This window comes from Notamacropus eugenii, chromosome 6 (assembly GCF_028372415.1).
Source record: "Notamacropus eugenii isolate mMacEug1 chromosome 6, mMacEug1.pri_v2, whole genome shotgun sequence".
Classification (NCBI taxonomy): domain Eukaryota; kingdom Metazoa; phylum Chordata; class Mammalia; order Diprotodontia; family Macropodidae; genus Notamacropus; species Notamacropus eugenii.
The window spans coordinates 339,803,551-339,824,115 of NC_092877.1; the positions used below are offsets into that span (position 1 = coordinate 339,803,551).

The following is a 20,565-nucleotide window of genomic DNA, read 5'->3' on the forward strand; positions in this document are numbered from 1 at the left end:
ACATTGACAAACTTGGGCGTACCTAGAGGAGGGTAACTAGGATGTTGAAGGACCTTGAGAATATATCGATAGAAGGACTGATTGAAGGTACTGGCAGGGAGGAAGGGAGGGAGAAACGGAGAGGAGAGGAGAAGATAGGAGAGGGGAGGGGAGCGGAGAGGAGGGGAGAAAAGGGGCATATGTTTTCAAGTGTTTGAAGGACTGATAAATGGCGGAGGGATTACATTGTTTTTGCTTGAGCCTAAGGTACAGAATACTGGATGCAATATAGTAGAATTAAAAGACTACTTGATTTGGCATCAGTGGACCTGACTTTGAGTTCTGCTAGCTAGAGGACCATAGTCAAATTAGTTAAACTCTTTGGCCTCATTTCCCCTCATTTACAAAATCTAAGGGCAGGCTCTTAGAGAGAGGAATCTAATAATGTTATAAACCAGGAATAAAGACTGGAAGCTGCCCAGAGTACAGGGGATTGGATTAGAGTAACCCCTGCTGTCCAGATATAGATTGAACTCTGAGGTCCCTTCTAGAACAGAGATTTTGACTTGTGTTTGTGCCCTAACTAGAACTCTGGTCTAATCTTACATTTGAATTCATTCTTCAGTAAATGTTTATTGCCATAGACCTATAATTCAAGGGTAGCATTTTATCAAGGAAGTATGAATTGTAAAATACTAGGCCATGAGGGAATTTTAATCTACATTTTGGATCAAACGGATAAGCTGGTGTAGCTGACTTCAAAGTAGCAGATGTGCAGTCCTGGTTGTGTTTGTACTAAAGGACTTAATTTTTCCTGAAGACACACTTAAAAGAGATAGATTTGTTCCCCTACTTCTCCTATGAGATGTATTTGGGTGAATAATTTGAACTTTTTAGAAATTAGAGCTGAAGGCGTAACATACTCACCACTGATAGTTTGGTACTGGTTTTCTAACATACACCTTCAAGATTTTTTTTAATTCTCATGGTCAACGGTTAATCTTTATTGCCCACTTCAGGAAACCCAAGTGGGTGCTCATATTTTCATTACAACACAGGGTGGTAAATCATTAAGCAACTGTACATAGGTTAATTAAAATGAAAATGAGAAGTACATTATAAGCAGGTGGAAATTGTGGAAGAGTAAGCTGGAAATGAGGTGATTTTTGTCTCATTGTGTCAAAGTTCTTGAGACTTGGACCCTTGGGACTTGGAGGAGAAATCATGAAGAAAGGAACAGAGCACCTGATTTAAGGCCAGGAAGACCTACCTCAGATACTTACTAGCTGTGGGATTCTAGGCAAGTCTTTGTGCCTTATTTTCCTCCATAGTAAAATGAGGAAGTTGGATTTGATGGTGTCTAAAAGACCCTGCTAGCTCTCAGTCATTGATCATCCCTATCAACTCAGTTCAATTCAACAAGTCAATTTGTTTCTCAGTTTCCTATTCCTCCTTAGAGGCAACTAGTGGCCCACATGATAGAGTGTTGGAGCTGGAGTCAGGAAGTTCAAAATATGATCTCAGATACTTACTAGCTTTGTGATGCTGGGTGAGTCACTTAAACTCTATTTGCCTCAATATCCTGAACTATAAAATGGGTTAATAATAATACCTACCTCCCAGGTTTGTTATGAGAATCAAATAAGATAATATTTGGAAAGAGTGCTTAGCCCAGTGCCTGTGGCATTGTAGGTACTATATCTCCCTCCCAATATCAAAAATGAGGGGGCTGGGCCTCTGAAGTGCTTTTTGCTTCAAATGACAAATACACAGGGTGACCAGGTGGAGCAGTGGATAGAGCACTGGACTTGGAGGCAGGAAGGTATAAATTCACATCCTGCTTTTGACATTTACTAGCTGTGTGATCTTGGACTAGTCACTTCACCTCTATATGTCTCAGTATCTCCAAGTGTAAAATGGGGATAATAGCATCTACCTCAGAGAATTCTTTGATGATATTTTTTATTCCATATCTTAGATGAGAGATTTTGCACTAAAGAGAACCTTAGAGGTCTTTGTGTTTAACTCCCACATTTTACAAATGAGGAAACTGAGGTCCGATTTGCCCAGGGTCACACATCTAATAAGAATTTAAAACAGGAATGGGCCCAGGTCTGCTTAATTCTCAGTCCAATGCTTTATCTACTGTCCCATGATGCATCTCTTTGGAGGTCCTCATTGGCTATGTGTTGTAGTCACCCCATACTTCTCCATTCCCCTCTGTGTGATATTCATGTTGAATTCTTCAGAGATTGTTGTATTATATGTCCTGCTGCAGCATAGCAATGGTAATAGAATGTTGATATCAAAAAGATGGGCCTTTTCTTTTTTCCACTGGAAGCTTGAGGTCATTAAAGGAACTTCACAATTTCCCTTCTCACCCCTTTCTCAAAACCTAAATGAGAGATATTGTGGATCTAAAGCTGATAGTACTTGGCAAATGGCTTGGATTTCTGAGGCAAGGGAGAGGAAGGATCCAAAGCTGAAGATTGGATAGTGCCATCATTATCAGAGATCAAAAAGTTAGAGGGCAGATGATATGTTTGATGTCAGACGTTGCATTTGAGGTGTCCATGGACTATCTAGTGGAGAAAGCTGATATAAAGTTGAAAATATCTGGTTGAAGTTCTGAGGAGACATGGGAGTTCAGATATAGATTTGGTAGCCATCTTCATAGATTATAATTGAGATTATGGGAGCAGATGAACTTGCCAAAGGAGAGGATGTAGGAAGAAAAGAGAGGAGTATCTAGGACAGAGTCTTGAGGATTTAAGGGCCATAAAGAGGGTAAAGAGTCAGCAAAGAATAGAGAGGATGCACAGTCAGAGATATAGGATAAGAACTGTGAGAGTTTGATGCCATGGAAACAAAGGGGAGGAAAGAATATTAGGAAGAAAGCATGAGTCTCCAGTGTCAAATACTTCAGATAAACCAAGTCTTTCTCTTCAGAAGAAAGGAAGAGTTCCATTCCAGTGGACAGAAGCCCCCTTCCATTTTGTCCTTATCACCATCTCCACTGGTCGTTCTGGGACATGGTTCTCATTCTGTTGGACTTCTTCCCAGTGGTGAGAATGAGTGTCTGAAGGAGAAAGAACCAGGAATTAATCATAGTGAACTACACTGTCCTCAACTAAACTGTTTCTTTGAGACTAGTATGGAACCTACTCTATAGCTCTACTGTAAAAGACAGAGAAGACTGACCAGTAGGGTGAGCTCCAAGGACAGCTATGCTAGGTCAAAGGGAAAAGCATTAAGATTAGGAGAAAATTCCAGGAGGGAATAGTAATAATCTTGATTAATTTTTATAGAAATATTTTGTATTAGTTTGTAATTATATATAAACACTTGTTAGTAATAATAATGATTCATATAACTTTAAGGTTTGTAGAATATTTTCTTGTTTGATCCCTAAGAAAACCTTGTGAGATAGTTGCTATGATGATCTCTGTTTTACAGATGAGGAAATTGAAGCCAAAAGAGGTTAAATGACTGACCAAGGGTCATACAGCTAATGGAAAAAAAATTTTGAAGCAAAAATTCAGGGAACCCTTAATGTCAGCGGTGTTTTAACAATCACTGGGAAAGTAACTGTTGCTTAGGTTATTGACTGGCAGAGATACAAATGTAGGAAGCATGTTGAATAGTCCTTATAACCTAGAGTGAAGTCTCTGACTGAAGGGGATCCAGCATCTTCCTCCAGAAAATGTGCTAGAGGGAGGAAAAGCTAAGCCCAAGATAGTTTGCTTGTCTGATCCTTCTCTTTTTTAAAGAGTTTGACACCTGAGGCTAAGAGTCTTCTGCTCAGAAAATGGTAGACTTTCCAGATGATACTCAAAGAAAGCAAAACAGGGGAGGCTTCTATGAATCCTAATGTAAGGATGTCTACTTCTGCTTTTTTCCAGAAGACTTAAGTAGGAGAACATAACAATACCCTGGTGGAAGAGGTCATAGCTTCTAGCACTGTAGAAGACATGTAGTTATGAGTCCTCTCTACTTCTTTTGCTTTATGTGTGTCCATCCCACTCCTCCTAGAGCCTGCCTCTGTCCAAGTTTCTCTTCTCTTATCTCTGTATACTCTCTTACTTGGTGATCTCATTAGCTCCCATGAGTTCCATTATCATTTCTCTACAGATAACTGCACCCCCAGCTACTATCTTCCCACTTCCCCCCAAATCACCACATATTCATTTTCTGTATTGAACACACTCATATGTATGTGTTGTCTCCCCCATTAAGGAATGAGTTCTGTGAGGGCAGATTGCTTTTAAGCTTTCCTTTTTATCCTACTTAGCATAGTTTCTGATACATAGAAAGTGCTTAGTAAAGGCTTGTTCATTGATTACTACCTATACTGTGTATATCTGTGATGGATTATAAAGGAAATATTTGCACTTTTTAGCTATGCCATTTCAGTAAATGCCTTTGCTTTGCGTTAATTGCGTCCTCTTGCTGACTATTGAAAGGGAACATATCGGTGGAGACTTTTGAGAAATAATTTTGAGAATGTAGACCCACAGAGTAACTTGAATCTGAAGTACTTGTGACTTGGAGTGGTTGTCCCCGGGAGACCCATCAGACCTGAGAATGCCAGTCAGAAAGGTAACCCAAAGGGATGTTATGTGTTTATTATTGCCATCATCATGCCAGTCATTAGGAGGGATGACCTTTGTCAGTAACTGATATGTTCTACCACTTAGACTGTTCCTGCCTTCAGCTGACCATTCAGAATAAAACGCGGGGGCAATTGGCTAATTGTGAAGTTAGGGATATGTGTATCGCCTCCTTTTCTAGGCATAAAAACAATTTATTCTAAGCATCAGAGAAACCCTGACGATTCACTTTCTACTTGTGACCTCCCCATATTTTCTTTGCAATGTCCTAAAAAGCCCTGGGTTTTATGCAAATCAAATTTAGGATTACCACACCATAGTACTTTTGTTTGGGGACTAAAGGCGGAATTTGTGGGTTCTTGTTTTTAGCAATCCGCCCTAAAAATTCTTTTGTTGAGATGCCATGTTAAAGAAAAACTCCCACTGGAACACCTGAGAACATTTACCACTGGGAGTTTCATGCACTTACCTACTGTAAGATAGGCTGCCTTTTTCTGGGAGGGATGACCAGTATAAAAATAAAGGCCAAAGAGATGCTCCATCTTCCAATCAGATAAGAGCAGCTTGTTGTCATTGAAAAGGATGCTGTATGTTCCACTGATGTTACACAGCCAGATGGGGAATTTTGGAGTCTTCAGCATGCTTCCAACCTGGGGTAGGGAAAGCAAGAATCTAAAAATGTGCATCTTACTTTTGAAGTTGCTTTGGTTTCACTACATTAAATATAGATTTTAGTTCATCTCACCATTACAAGAAAGCATTTATTAAATACCTGATTTCACTCTGTTGCTCTGCCAGGTGATACACAAAGAGAGTCATCTCTTAAAATAAAGACTCAGCCAGTGAATGAATATGCCTCCAATGATATTAATCTTAATTAATGATCTTCTAAAGCACCTCTTATATTCCAGGTACTGGGAATACAAGCAGAAAAGTCAATTATAGATTTAAAGCTAAAGGAGATCTTGAAAACCAATGAGATGAACATTATTTTATGAATGTTGAAACCGAGACACTCAGCTTAAGTGATTTGTCAGGATTGGACAACTAGTGTATTAAGTGGGATTTGAACTCAGGTCTTCCCTATTCACTACAGTATGCTGCCTCTCATTAAACTCTGTGTGTGTGTGTGTGTGTGTGTGTGTGTGTGTGTGTGTGGAGTAGTGTGCAGTGTCTGTATTTGGGGACAACATATTTTAAGGAATGGAATAGGACTCATTTCAGTTCTGATGTTTTTTAAGGTAGCATTATAGTTATGTTTTAAAAGTCATTTGCTGAAGCTCATGTAGCCTGTATATGTTACAGGCAATAATCGAACTTAGATTTTATTGATGTTGAGGTCAGCTTTTTATTTACTTTCCTGCAGTAACCCTGGTGGATGCTGTCAGAAGTGCACAACATTTTCTGTTCCATTCTGACTTTTGGAAGGGATAGAATTGATTCTCACACAGGTATCAGCTGTCTTCAACCATTCTCCCCTCTGTCTTTCTCATTTTGGAGGCTAGAAGTGTAATTAAATAGAGATCTAACCAAACAACTCTTTTCTACTCTATCAATTTCATTCAGTCTCTGTTTACTGCCTATAAACATCTCCATTTAGCTTTTTAAAAACTTTTTGTACTTGTATCCTCAGCACCAAGCATGTGTAGGTACATAATTAATTTTTATTGGTTAATTGAAGATATCATCTTCATCTCTGAACATCTACTTCTTCCTCTCCAACAAGTCACCAATTATAACCAAAATAAAAAGACAGAGAAAGAAGTAGTTCATCAAACCAATCAACGAATCAACCATACCTGACAATACATATCATACTCTGCACTCATAGTCCTCCACTTCTAGCAAAAAATGGGAAGGACCTCAGTTTACTCTCCTTAAGTCACATGTAACTGTTTTGTATGTAATCTTCATTTCCTCAAGCCTTCTAATTTCCATTCCAGTTCAGTGGATTCTAAAGACAGACTGAAAACCACCCTCAGGAATTTCATGGTTTTTTGGCTTAACAGAATTGCTCATCACTATAACAGCATAACACTTTCTCAGTGCCCTTCTAAGGGTGACTATGAGGTTGGGTTTTTTTGTTGTTGTTGCTTTTTTAAAAAGAGCTTTCAAGATCAGAAGAGGAGATTTACCCAGGATGGGGATGGCAGCATCCAGCAGACAATTAGTTTTATGTAAGGCAGATTGTTGTTGAACATATATCAGTCTGGTTCCTTTTGCTGAAGTTGACCATGAAATGTGGCTCTAGTCAGACACCTAAGCACACTGTCCAAAAGTTTGACTAGATAAGTACAGTGGTTGTATATCCAGGATCATCCCAATTTGAATCAAGAGAAGTTCACTTATGTCAAGGCTTTGCAGAAGGATTCATCTTTGTCACATCATGTGTCTGCATTTTTAGTCTGGAAAATATGATCCCTATTCTTATACCAGATAAGGATCAGCTGAAGGAATGGGAAATGTTGAGCATAAAGAAGAGAAGACTTGGGGGAAGGTGTTGTCAAGTATTTTAAGGACTGTCCTGTGGAATAGAGAGTAAACTTACTCTTCCTGAACCAAGAGGGCAGAAATTGGAACAGTGGGTGAAAGTTTCAGAGAATGGATTTAGGTTTGGGGTAAGGAAAAACTTCCTTCTAATAAGAACCATCCTAAAATGGAATGAACTGCCTTTAGGGACAATCATTTTCCCTTCAGTGGAAGACATAAAAGGAAGCCTAATTTTGTTAGAAAATTTGCAGAGAGTATTCCATCTTTTCCTTTAAAAATTAAATTTATACTTTTTTGTTTAATCACAGTCATTTTCAGATGACCTCCCTCCTTGACCACCAACGAGTTTTCCTTTATAATAGTGAAAATCCCACTGACATGGTGACATCATCTGACTGGAAATACAATATTCCAACTTCATGGTCCACCTGTGGTAGAGATTCTTGGTCCAGACTCTAAGATCTCTTCCAACTCTGAGATTCTAAGATTCCGTGATAGGGTTGATGTCTTTCATACTCCCTGCTACTCAAGTTACCTGTGCCAAACTGGGAAATGAAGCTGTGGAACTTCTTGGGAAAGAGTTCAGTTTCCAGATAGTCCTAATTCAAGTTTTGTGACAATTAGAAATATATGTTAATATGTGAATATTAGCAATAATCTATATGTGACACATGTGTGTATGCTTCTCCATCATGTCTACAATTCCCTGTAAATAAATATATGTCCTTTACCTATTTATATTGTTGTTCATTTGTTTCAGTTGTGTCCAATTCTTCATCACCCCATTTGGGGTTTTCTTGGCAAAGATACTAGAATGGTTTGCCATTTCCTTCTACAGCTCATTTTACAGATGAGGAAACTGAGGCTAGCAGGGTTAAGTGACTTGCCTAGGGTCACACAGCTAGCAAATGTGTAAGCCTGATTTAAACTCAGGTCTTCCTGATTCCAGGCCTGGCACTCTATCAGCCACCTACCTACCCATCTACCTATATATAATTATAAATATTTCTATATCTAATCTATCATCTATCACTTATCTAACTACTATCACCTTATTACTTATCTACCTATCAATTGTCTATCATGTATTAATATTAATTGTCTTTCTACCATTTATCACTTACCTAGCTATTAATTTTCTATCTATATTTTATCACTATCTATCAATTATCCATCATTTATCATTATCTAGCTATCAATTGTCTCTCATTTATCATTCGCTATCAATTGTCCTTCTAGTCATCATTTTCATTATCTAGCTATCAATTATTTCTATGTCTCTCTGTCTCTATCATCTATCTATTTAGCATCCATCATCCATCATTTATCACCTATTTTACTATTAAATGTCTACAGATCCATCTATCTCTTATATTCATGCAGTTCAGGTAAGAAAATTCGAGGGCACCAGTGATTTATTTGCTATTTCATGCATTTGCTGTCAAACCATCCTCTGGGTGTATGACACAGACAACTTAATAAGCCCCCTTGGGGCTCAAGCCATTAGAGTACAATTTCAGGCCATTTTCACTGGAGCTGCCTTCCTTGGAGTCTCCTCGGAGAGAGAGGGAGAGAGAAAGCACTAAACCCAAGAGGGAAGCCAGTGAAACTGCATTAGAAATTTTCCAGATGGCTCAAGCCATTGTAGTACTTATGTCTACGGAGATTTGAAGATCAGCATGAGTTATTTATGTCTTTTGACCCACTTCCTCCTGGTGAGGAGGCATTGGGCCTGGTGCAAGGTCTCTGCTGTGCCTCACCATCTTCACTTTGAAGAAGAGTCTCATTTTCTTTTCTAACCTTATTCTGGGGCCAGCTAGATAAACTTTAAGCCACCAGGGAAACATGCCCTCTGTTCCTGCAGGATAGCTTCGATTCTGTAGGTAAAATTACCCAGGACACTATGTGGCTACTTCATTAGCATAAGTGGGCCCCCCTGTGTAGAGAAATTTGGGCCAGTGATTGTTTAGGTTCCTGATAAATCCCCATCTGATCACTTTGTCTAAACCATTGTTAGGCTTACCTTTTGAGTTCTAATACTCTCCTCTCTCCTCACCTGTGACTTTCAGAAAATACCCTTCCTTCCTTCCTTCCTTCCTTCCTTCCTTCCTTCCTTCCTTCCTTCCTTCCTTCCTTCCTTCCTTCCTTCCTTCCTTCCCTCTTTCTTTCTCAATAAATATTTATGGCCCAATTCCTGCATGCTCAGAGTGCTTTGTTGGTCACCATGCAGACACAAAGAAGAATTTAATCATTTTTAAGTACAACTGTTTAATTAGAGTGGCATGCCTGAAGTCAGGAAGACTCATCTTCTTGAGTTCAAATTTGGCCTCAGAGACTTATGAGCTGTGTGACCCTGGGCAAGTCTCTTAACCCTGTTTTCCTCATCTATAAAATAAGTTGGAGAGAGAAACAACAAACTACTCAAGTATCTTTACCAAGGAAACTCCAAATGGGGTCATTAAGTGTTGGACACAACTGAAAGGACTTAACAACAATAAAAAGGCGAGAAAATTGTTCCAGAAACCACAAAAGTCCTAAATATCTCCCCAAGTGGAATGTACATTCCTTGAGGGATCAGAGGTTTAGAGCAAGTCATGTCATCATTTTTCTGATGGCATGGTCTTCTTCAGCAACAAAAGACGAACGCAACAACAACAGCAATAGATTTAGAGATAGAGAGACCTTAGCAGTCACTTCGTCCAGCCCCCTGCCTCCCATTTTACAGATGAGGAAACTGAGGAGGAAAGAGGCAACATGATTTGCCCAGAGTTACTCAGGTGACACACAGCAGAGCTGAATTAGGAGCCCAGGTGCTTTGACTGCAAAGCAAGCTTCCTTCCCACAATACCACATGAACTCTATGCTTTCTGTTTTGTTGTGCTCTACCTGGTACCTAGTATGGTACTTTGGGGATATAAATATAGGAAGGAAGAAAGACAGTCTTTGCTTTCAACAAGTTTACATTCTGATGGGAGAAGACTCCGGTGTTACTTATTTGCCACACCCCTCATATAAAACTTCAAACCTTTTGACCTTTTTTCATAGTTATTTCTGGAGAGGTCTGAACTCCACGACTAGGCTGTATGCTTACTGAGGATTCCGCGGGTCAAACTGTGCATCTATCTCAGTGTGTCACACAGGATGTACCTAGAACATGTCTGCTGTGTGGTTGAGGCTCAGGAAGTGATGGATGAATGAAGAAACACAGATTCTCAATAGATGTTATTTTCCTAAGTTTTAGCACACAAATGATAAGTTTTCTAAAATAATTAATTAGTTTTTTAACCTGTAGCCTGTGCATTTTTTAAAAAATTAATAACTGTATTTCAATAGAATTATTTCCTTTATAATCCTATATATTTTATTTTATGCATTTAAAAACCGTATTCTGAGAAGGGAGACATAATTTTCACCAGAATGCCCATGGGGTCCAGGACACAACAATGATGAAAAACTCCTGCTTATGTTATTGTTGAGATAATGTGTGTAAAGTGAATAATTATTGTGAATACTGTGATTGTTTTTTTATTATTATCACCATCCATAGAGTCAACAAGAATTTATTAATTGTCTACAATGTGCCAAGAGCTCTGTGAGGTCTTACTTTGCATTTATTATAGGTGTATTAAAAGTTTCCTGACTTTCTGCTGGAGACAAAAGATTATTTGATCCAATGTGACTTGGCCTGCAGTATGTAAGCATGGGTTTGGAGAATGCTGGTATTATGATGAGCAACACCTGCTTGGCAGGCTGAGACAATCAGGAGAAGAGCTGAGAATGTCAAAATGAGAACCCCACTAGATCAGCCTTTGAAGAACTAGAACTTTCCTTCCTGCTGGTGGAAAAGGTAAGTTTCAGTTTCTTTATGTGTGATATTGTAATCCTGTAAAAAGAATTTCCTCATTGAAGAGGGGTGGAGGGAGGGAGGGAGGGGGGGAGGGAGGTGAATTATGACATTTTCCCGCAAAACTTCTCCTGAACCCCCAGGAAAGAGCCCTGGCTTTGGATTCAGAGCAGCTGTATTCAAACCTTCCTCTCACACTTTCTATCTGTGAGACTTTGGACAAGTCATGTATATTCTCTGGACTTCCATTTTCTTGTTCGTCAAATTAAGGTTGGCTACATGGCCGTTCCAACTCCAGATCACCGGTCCAATGATTTCATCTTCTCAGATTCCTTATAACATTGTCTTAGCACCTTTGCGCTTATCACATCCTGTCTCTGTATGTATTAGTGCAGTTATTTTAGCCTCTCCACCCCAAATTAGACTATCAGCAGCTTGAGTGACCAGGGACTGGGTCAATCATTTGGCATCTTTATCCTTAACACACTGCACAGTACACAGGAGGTGTGAGATAATCGTAGAATTGAATGAGATGCTCAGTGGGAGTAAAGAACTGAAGACAGCAGGGTGTGCTGCCCCTAGAAAATGGTGGGGGGTGGGGCGCAGCAGGGGCAAGAGCCTTGAATAGGAAAACCAGCTTGGGAATCGTGTGATCCTTCAAAATTAAGGGCCACTTGGAGCAGATAGAACACTGGATAGAGAGTCAGGAAGACCTGAGTTTGAATCCTCTCTCAGATGCTAACTAGCTTTGTCTCTCTGGCGTATCTCTGCCAAAGTTTTTTCATTTGTAAAATGAGAGCAAAAATCACCCTATTTCATAGGATTGTTATGAGGATGAAATTATGTGTGTGCATATATATATGTATGTATACACACACAGTACACATACATATATGCATACACATATGTTTGTATATATACACATACACATATGCATATATATAATATGTGTACGTATCTAATGTGCTTTATAGACCTATGTAGATTTTAGTTATTATGTTAATATTATTGTTATGTTCTCCAGAGGCAAAATTACAAGTAATATCTTGGTTAGATGAGACAGCAGGCTCATTAACCCCAAAAGTTTGTATTGACTTTCAGAGACTTTGTAACTCTGGAGCTCAATAGTATTTGTATTTGCGGTTATTTTTATTTTACCTTTACCTTCCCCTTCCCCATCTATAATATAATAGTAAAGTCTCTACTGTGTCTCTGAGGAGGAAAGTAGGGAGCATTGAGGCTGAATCAGACAAGGGTCGGTGGCAGAAGCCAAAAGCTGCAGAAGGGGATTGGATCCATTTCAAACGCTTTTCCAGCAAATAAAGGACAAGTGAGATCATAGATTTTGAGCTGGAAAGATGCTGGGGATCAGAGTCTAACCCCTTCAATGGTCAGATGAGGTCCCCAAAAGTCTAATCACTAAAGGCGGTAGTCAGGATTCAACTCTGGTCCTTTAATTTGGAATCCAGATTGCTTTCTCATCCTAGGATTGGCTGTCCCTTCATAAAGAAAGGCTCTACAATGGCTCTCAGGGCTGGATGGATATTTGTCTGTCACTTTTATTGCTTTTTTAGAAGATTGTATTTGTCCTTCATTGTCAAAGAAGACCATGCCATCAGAGAAATGATGACATGACTTGCACTTGACTTTGTTTTGAGTGAGGGAGGGCTGTGCAGGTCACCAGCCTCACTTCTCCTCCAGAGCCATCTGAATCCAGAGACCTGATATTCCTCAGGATGACTGGAGATGACCCAGGATGCAGTGGAAGAGCTGAAAATAGAATAAGATAACCAAGTTGAACATTCCTGGGGAGGGTTCCCTTTCCAGGACAGGAGACCTGATGAACCCTACTCCAGACCCAATCCCTTCCAGCACCAGCTAACTGTAACCAGTTGTATATCGGACACTCAGGAACAGTTCAGGATCAGCTGAGAACATCAGTGACACATTCAGGTCCCTGCAGATTACAGTGGGTGTGGCCATCCCTGGAATGGCCCCCCAAAAGCAGACACAAGCCTCACCTCCCCTCCTTCTGCTCCCTATCTTTTCCTCTCCTTTCACTCTATGCCCTCTGAGAACTTTTTCCTGTATTTTTGCAGTGGATTAAAATCAGAGGACTCAAGTGCAAATCTTGGTTCTGCTACTTTCTGCAACTCATTCCTTGGGTCCCAGTTCTCTCATCTGTTAAATGAGTATGGGTCCTTCATCCCAGCTCTACATCAATGATTCCATGATCCCAGATTTCTTCATCACAGATTCCTGCCCTTTTCAAGTGCTCTTCAACACTTGGTTTTTCCATGAACATAGCACATCTCTCTTGATGACCTTTCTAAAGCTGGCTTCTCCTTATCCCACGTGTCCTAACTCGAGACCAGGAAGATGATTTGGCATATCACTCTTTTTCTGACCCTCCCTCTCTACAATTACTCAGCTGGGACCTAGGCGAGGGCTAGTGACAATTGAAAAATATACAAATATAGTCTGTATATAATATAAAATATATAATAGATACAATATATTATGTAATATATGCAACATATGATCATATATGTTATATCATCTATTATACATACTATATAACATATACTATATATGTAAAATATAGAAAACTATAGACTTCAGCTATTTTGCAGCCAAGTATCAGTGACTATAATCTCTCACCTGCTAAAATTTACTCTATCCAGTCTAGATTCATATTGCTCTCATCTACGGATCATTAAATCATTCTTCTTCCTCGTCTTCTACACTCCCCTTCGAATACTCTGACTTTCCAGTCCTTAGATTCCTTAATTCCCATAATTGCTATTTGCAATCTGTTTCAACGGAATACTTACTCCTTAGCCAACCCTGCTTCTTTCCCACCCCATCGCCCCCCACCAAAAAACCCCCAAACAAACAAAAAACCAAATTTGTCTCAGGTACTATAATTCGTAGTTATGACTTTGACTCTTGATATCCTGGTTTTTTTACCCTTTCATGAGAAAGAGAATGGTGAGATTTAAAAAAAAATTTCATATTTATTATTATTATTTTTTAGAGATAGTGCACTGGGCATGAAATCAGGAAGACTCATCTTCCTGAATTTAAACCAGGCCTCAGAAACTTACTAGCCATGTGACCTTGGGTAAGTCACTTAACCCTGTTTGCTTTAGTTTCCTCATCTGTAAAATGAGCTGGAGAAAGAAATGGCAAATACTGCTACAGTATTTTTGCCAAGAAAACCCTAAACAAGGTGATAAAGAGTTGGGCATGTCTGAAATGACTGAATAATGGGAGGAAATTTTTTTTGTATAGTCTGTTAAAAAATTATTTGTGTCTGAGATTAAACCTTAATAGAACTTAATCAGGGGCTGGAAAAGGCATCTGTTCAGTAAAGTTGAGCAGGGATCCAGGGATGGCAGAATATAAAACTTTGACTTAGAACTAGAGTTTGTGCAGAAAGTTTAGCCAGAAAGGATCCCATTCCCTCAAAGACCAAGGAAGAAGATTGGGCTTAGAAAAGAAATGGAGGAAATAAATTGGAATGGAAGTCAGACTTCTACTAAGCTATGGGAGTGGAATAGTGACTAAGCTGAATATCTCTAAATTCCATCTCTGTAAGTAAGTTTAAACCAGAAATTCCTCACACTATAGTCAATTCTGCATCCCACACGGCCATCAGAGCACTAATGGCCCCCTGTGGAGACAGATGCATTTCTACGGTCCTATCCTATAGAGAATACTGTTATTTATTCTTGGGTGCTAGGGATGGAAGAGCCCAGTGGAAAACTCTAGCCATTCTCTTCGATGTTGTATCCTCAGTGCTTTTGCCTAAGTTCTGTTGTCCCAGCTGGTTATGAGTGGACGGCTTCTCTGAAGCCCTCTTTTTCAAATTACTTGGCTCACCATCTGTGAATTTAGAGAAGAGATGCTCTTGCGAAAACAGACACGCTTCATTTCTCAGTTGTTTAGCATTTGTGTGTTTACATTCGCACTATGGAGACTGTTCATCACTGCAGAATCACATCTCATTTCATTCAATGGTTAGACTTTTCTTAGCTGTATTTTTAGTTTCTAGCTTGCCAGATGTTGTAAATAACCACAGCTGGAAAGCTCTTTGGAGAGGAAGTTGGATGAATGAGGAATCTGAGAGGGAGGCTACATGTTTTGGTGATTTTTTAAAATCCCTGACTTAAAAAGAAATAGACTAGTAGTCAGTTGCCTGCTGAACCACAAAGATCTTTTCTGAAGAATATCAGCGATCATATACCTTGGGGAATGCTAGAAGAATGCTGAAGTGTCATTGTTTGGGTTATATATTTGAGAAATCCAAATAAACCGTCAGAATCACAGAATTTTGCAATTGTTTGGGACCTCAGCTACCATGTAATCTGACACACACCTGGAAAAGAATCCAAGCTCCATCCTCACTGAGAGTCATCCAGACTCTGCTTGTAGACTCCCAAGGAGGAGGTTCTCACAGCTTCCTGATTCTACTTTTGAATCCACCTAATTGTAGTCAGTTTTTCAAATCTTTTCACCTTTCACCTTTTATTCTTAGTTCTTCCCCATGCGACCAAACAGAATAAACCAATCTCTGTTCAACAAACAGTCATTCAAATGTTGTAGGACTGATCATGTTGTAAAGGAATTCTATTGTCCTATAAGAAATGATGAGCAGAATGATTTCAGCAAAACCTGGAAAGATCTATACAAACTGAAGCCAAGTGAGGTGAGCAGAACCAGGAGAACATCGTACTCAGAGAGGGAGAGAATTTGAAACTTAACATTTTAAAAGATGAGGTTTGAACATTGTTTTTATAAGGAATTGGGAATAAAACAAAATATAATTTCTTTAAAAGACTGATCATGGCCCCTATCTCTCAGTCCCCTTTTTCTCTCTTCTTTGACTAGCCATCCTCAGCTCTTTCAACCACCCGTTATATAAAAAGAATTGGAGGCTATTCACTCTTTTGGTTATCCTTCTCTAATTGGATTCCAGCTTCTCAATGTTTTTCACTAGAATGTGGGAGCAGAACTGAATGCAATGTTCTACATATTATCCAATGAGAACCTAATATAAATGGGCCTATGACCTCCTTATCTTTGGAAGCAAGGGTATGTTATTAAATATATAAATATTTAAAATTTAAATATTTAACAACTGACTCTCAAAAATATGCAAGGCATATTTTAAGTTGAATCTGCATAATTAACCATTTCTTAAGAAGAGCAAATCAACAAAATAATAAATCAAACCCTGATCTGTAACATTTGCCAGTTTCTAAGGTATAATACTCATCATACTCAAAATTTAACCATCAGCTTTCTGGAAACAGTTCCAGGGGCCTCTTGCACCCCTCTGTCTGGAGGGGATGGCTCTCTTGATACAGTCCCAAATTCATGATTTTTCTTTTGGTTATTTTTTTTTCAACCCTATGATACTGTTGACTCAAATTAAGCTCGTGGTCCCCTAAAATCCCTCTCACCTGCGAGAGCTTTTGCTGCTCCCAGCTGTCCTTCTTCCATTGTAAATAGCCTACCTCACTTCGGGCCAGAACTCCATGCAGCAGATCTTGAGAACTTCCTTGCTGGTTGCCATTGAAGACATGGGGACTTGCCCGTCCTGTTAATATGAGATTTAGAACTGCCTAGACAGAAACATACCACAGATGGTTATTTGTAGGCAGCAGCAAGATAGGGATCTTTATTTGCTTCCGATAACTTTGGATTCTGTGGTTGTAACTCAAGAAATCTAAGGATTACGCTCTTCTAGAGCAAGTAGTCTTTTGTTTCCCAAGGAATTCTAGCAGGTCTCATTAAGGGATTTCCATTTTGTTGTTATTCATTCCAGTTCTGTCTCTGTGACCTCCTTTGAGGTTTTCTTGGCAAAGGTAATGGAGTGGTTTACTGTTTCCTTCTCCAACTCACTTTACAGATGAAAAAACTGAGGCAAACAGGGTTAAGTGACTTGCCCAGAGTCATATAGCTAGTAAGTGTCTGAATTCGGATTTGAACTCAGGTCTATCCTAAGTCCTGACTCAGCACTCTATCCACTGTGCCACCTGCCTTAGTGATTTCCACAAAGGCTATTAAAAGCAGTGAGAGAACCAGGAAAACATTTGTTTATACCTAGTAGGCACTTTAAAATATTTACTGTATTTGAAAAGAACTCAACTCCATTATCTATGTCATGTATTGCGTGCTATTAGAGCACTTCCAAAATAATTCATCTATCTTGGGGTATTGTAGACTGAGAGCTAGGAGGAATTTTAGACACCCTCTCAACCCCTCATTTTACAGATGAGGAACTGAGGCCCAAAGAAAAGGGATTTGCCTGGATCACACAGGAATGAAGTGCTAAACCAGGCTTCAGGTCTTTTTACTTGAAATCCTTTATATTTTCTCTGACACCTTGCTGCTTTCCTTCTTGTGAAAGGGGTAGTGTGGAAACCATTAGATTGAAGGGATAAGTTTATTTAATTCTATAAATTATTCCATTAATTATCTCTGCCTGCTTGGTACTCTCCCTTCCATATAACTAAGGTAGCATAAATCCCCACCCCACCCTGCCCACACACACCCTAGGTCTCCACTTAGTTACCCCAGATTCTAATTAGTTATGGGATCAGAATCCTTTCTAAACTGTATGCCCTCCCTCCATCTTTTTTAGCATCTAATTCCCCTAATCCTTGCCATGTAAGCACACCCCACTAGGCACAAATCTCTTGTTACTGTTATCTCTTCCTGTCTATATGCTCAACTCTGCTTATTTCAGCCTTCCCCTACCTAATACTTATACTCTTCTGTCCACCCTTCCTATGGTGCTTCCCTTTGGGATCTCTATTCCCCTGGTAAAGTCCTGCTGATCCTACATCTCTTTCCTCTATAGCTCTCCTTCTCTTTCCTCTTATTTACTGCAATGTCATTTCTTGAGCATTATATGTCTCTGGCAACCCTCTCCATGGATGGTCACTCATTTAGGTAGTTATCCTTGACTCAGGAAGCCAGGAGGAAGAGGAGGAAGCATAGTTCTTGACCCCAGTTGTCATTGCCAATACTCCAATACAACCTCCAAAGAAGTCTACAATCTCTTAGCTTTTGAGCTTCAGATCTCTGATCCTCATTACTGTCACGTGTGAATCACCTGTCTCAGTGATCCCTCACCTGATTTACAGTTTCCCCCGGAACCCTTTCTCTGCCGGCAGCCTCAGAGATTTTAATATCCAAGCTGTTCATTCTTCTAACAGCCTGTTCTCACGGTCGACTGAAATGCCTTAAAACTCACCATCACTCAAAGCTATTCCATCTGCAAAATCAAGAACTCTGAGATGCCCCTCCCTGATCTCTTGTCCTTCTACTTCCCCTAACCCTTCTTTCAAGCTCATCTCAACTTCTGGTCACTCAATTCCTCCCAGTGAACGTTGTTAACACTAATATGAAGGATGCAATGGCTTTACTATTTCACCAGTTCACCCTTCTTCCATTTCCCCCCGCCCCCAAACCAAACACCTGCTCCTCCCCTTCACTTCTACTTTCGTTGATAGCATTGTTACCTCCCAGTCAGCCTTGAAACTACAGCGCTATCTTTGACTCATCCTTTTCCCTTACCACCCTCGTCAAATAAATAGTCAAGTCTGTCTTGGAATTAGTATGTACTCCTGAAATAGCTCTCAAATTCAGGCCCCCCCTTTTTCCACTCTCACTGACACCAACCCTAGTTCAATCCCCCTCCACTTCTCATTTGGATTGTTTTAGTAGCCTCTCAAGAAGTCCTCTTGTCTCTTCAATTCATCCTTCTTCCAGTGGTCCATATCCTGCACAGATCATCTTCCTATTCCAGGTGGAAACCTTCAGTGGCTTCCCATTGCCTTCCACAGCAAATGTAAAATCTCTTACCCTGACACTGAAACTATTCCGCAGTCAGCTCTAGACCATGTTTCCAGCTTTATCTCAGTCAGACTGGGCTCCATATCCACTCACATTTCTGTTTTGTTTCTTTGCTCATTGCTAGGAATGTCCATTACCCCCATATCTATTTATTAAAATCCTCCTTTCCTTCAAGACCCAACTCAGGAGCCATTGCCTTCCTGAAGCTGCCCGCTGTTGGAGGTGGAATGAAGTTTCCTGGACAGAGTACTAGAGTTGGAATCAATTCAAACCCCACCTCTGCCATTCATTCACTCTATCATTAGGTAGGCACTGAGGCAGTACAGTGGATAGAGCTCTGAAACTGGCTTCAGGAAGACCTGAGCTTAAACCTGGCCTCAAAATTTACTGGCTGTGTGAGCCTGGTCAAGTCGCTCAAACTCTGTCTGCCTCCATTTCCTCATCTGAAAAATAAGGAGGCTGATCTACCTACCTCCCAGGGTTGTTGGGGAGATAAAATGACACAATATTTGTGATGTGTTTTAAATGAATACTAGCTGATATTGTTATTATTGTTGCTATTAACTTGCCTCAGTTTCCTCATCTGTAAGACTGGAAACTCAAATGAGATATTTTATGTAAAATGCTATCATGAATAAAGCTATTCAAACACCAGTTTTCTAAAAATTATTTCAGCATTTCATTTGGACTGTTCCATTGCAGTTTTTGTATTCTGCCTTGCATTATAAGTACTAATATAGCTGTCTCATCTGCACTATTAGGTTACAAACACTTTAAAGGCAGGGTCTATGTCAGGGGTTCTTAAACATTTCTGGTGAGGGGAACTCATCACAGTTTTTTTCTTTTTTTAAAATTGTTATAAACTTGACAAGCATCAACAGACATGAATATTTACATATACAAAGGAGAATGAAAAGAGATAATTATACATGAAACCTTGAATCTATTTTTACAACTCGTTTTTTAAAATATATATTAAATTTGGTACGCACAATTCTGTGTCTGCCTGTTTCCCCTTCTGAAATTCCTTCTATCCTCTTCTATGCATTTTAAAAACACTCATTTCTCTGTCTTCTTATTTTTGGCATCAATACACTGCCCTCCTCATTCCCCTCCTCTCTCAAAGGAAAGCCCTCTTTTGTCACAAATAAGTAGAATTGAGCAAAATGAATTTATATATTGGTTGTATCTGAAAGGGTCTTATTCTCTACCTGCAGTTCTATCATTTCTCTGGGAAATAAATGGGAAGCCACATTCACCCTTAGGTTTCTGGAGCTCTGATTGGTCATTACACTGATCTGAAGTCTCAAGTCTTTCAATTTTTTTCCTTAAGCAATATTGCAGTCATATCTAAATTGTTCTCTTGGTCCTGTTCACTCCACTCTGCATCAGTTCACCCAAATCTTTCCAGGGTTTTCTGAATCTGTCCCTTTCATTCTTTTTCTTAGTGCATAAAAATATACCATTACATTCATTTACCTTAATTTATTCAACCATTCCCCCATAGCACTAATCTTGGCAACGAAGATTCAGTACATACTATAGGAGGGTGGAAAGATTCAGCTATGTGCGTAAAATCCTATTGCATTGTACAATGATCAACTGCAAATGACAACTATTTTCAGTGATACAATGATCCAAGACAATTCCAAAGGACTTATAATGAAAAATGCTATCCCTCCCCAGAGAAAGAACTGACGGAATCTGATTGCAAATTCAAATGTATTTTTTTTTTACTTTATTTTTCGTGGTTGCGTTGGGTTCTTCATGTTT

The 20,565-nt window shown here is 39.5% G+C and overlaps 1 protein-coding gene across 1 annotated transcript in view; it reads right to left on the bottom strand.

Moving 5' to 3' along the window:
- Positions 1–1,186: 1,186 nt before the first annotated feature.
- Positions 1,187–20,565, bottom strand: part of MINDY4B (MINDY family member 4B) — a 40,624-nt gene continuing 21,245 nt past the window's right edge. The window contains exons 9-11 of the mRNA XM_072621525.1: positions 16,392–16,553; positions 5,059–5,239; positions 1,187–3,058 (exon numbers count right to left, since the gene is read on the bottom strand). Coding sequence (XP_072477626.1) covers positions 2,925–3,058; positions 5,059–5,239; positions 16,392–16,553 — 477 coding nt within the window. The 3' untranslated portion in view covers positions 1,187–2,924. The remainder of the gene's footprint in view (positions 3,059–5,058; positions 5,240–16,391; positions 16,554–20,565) is intronic.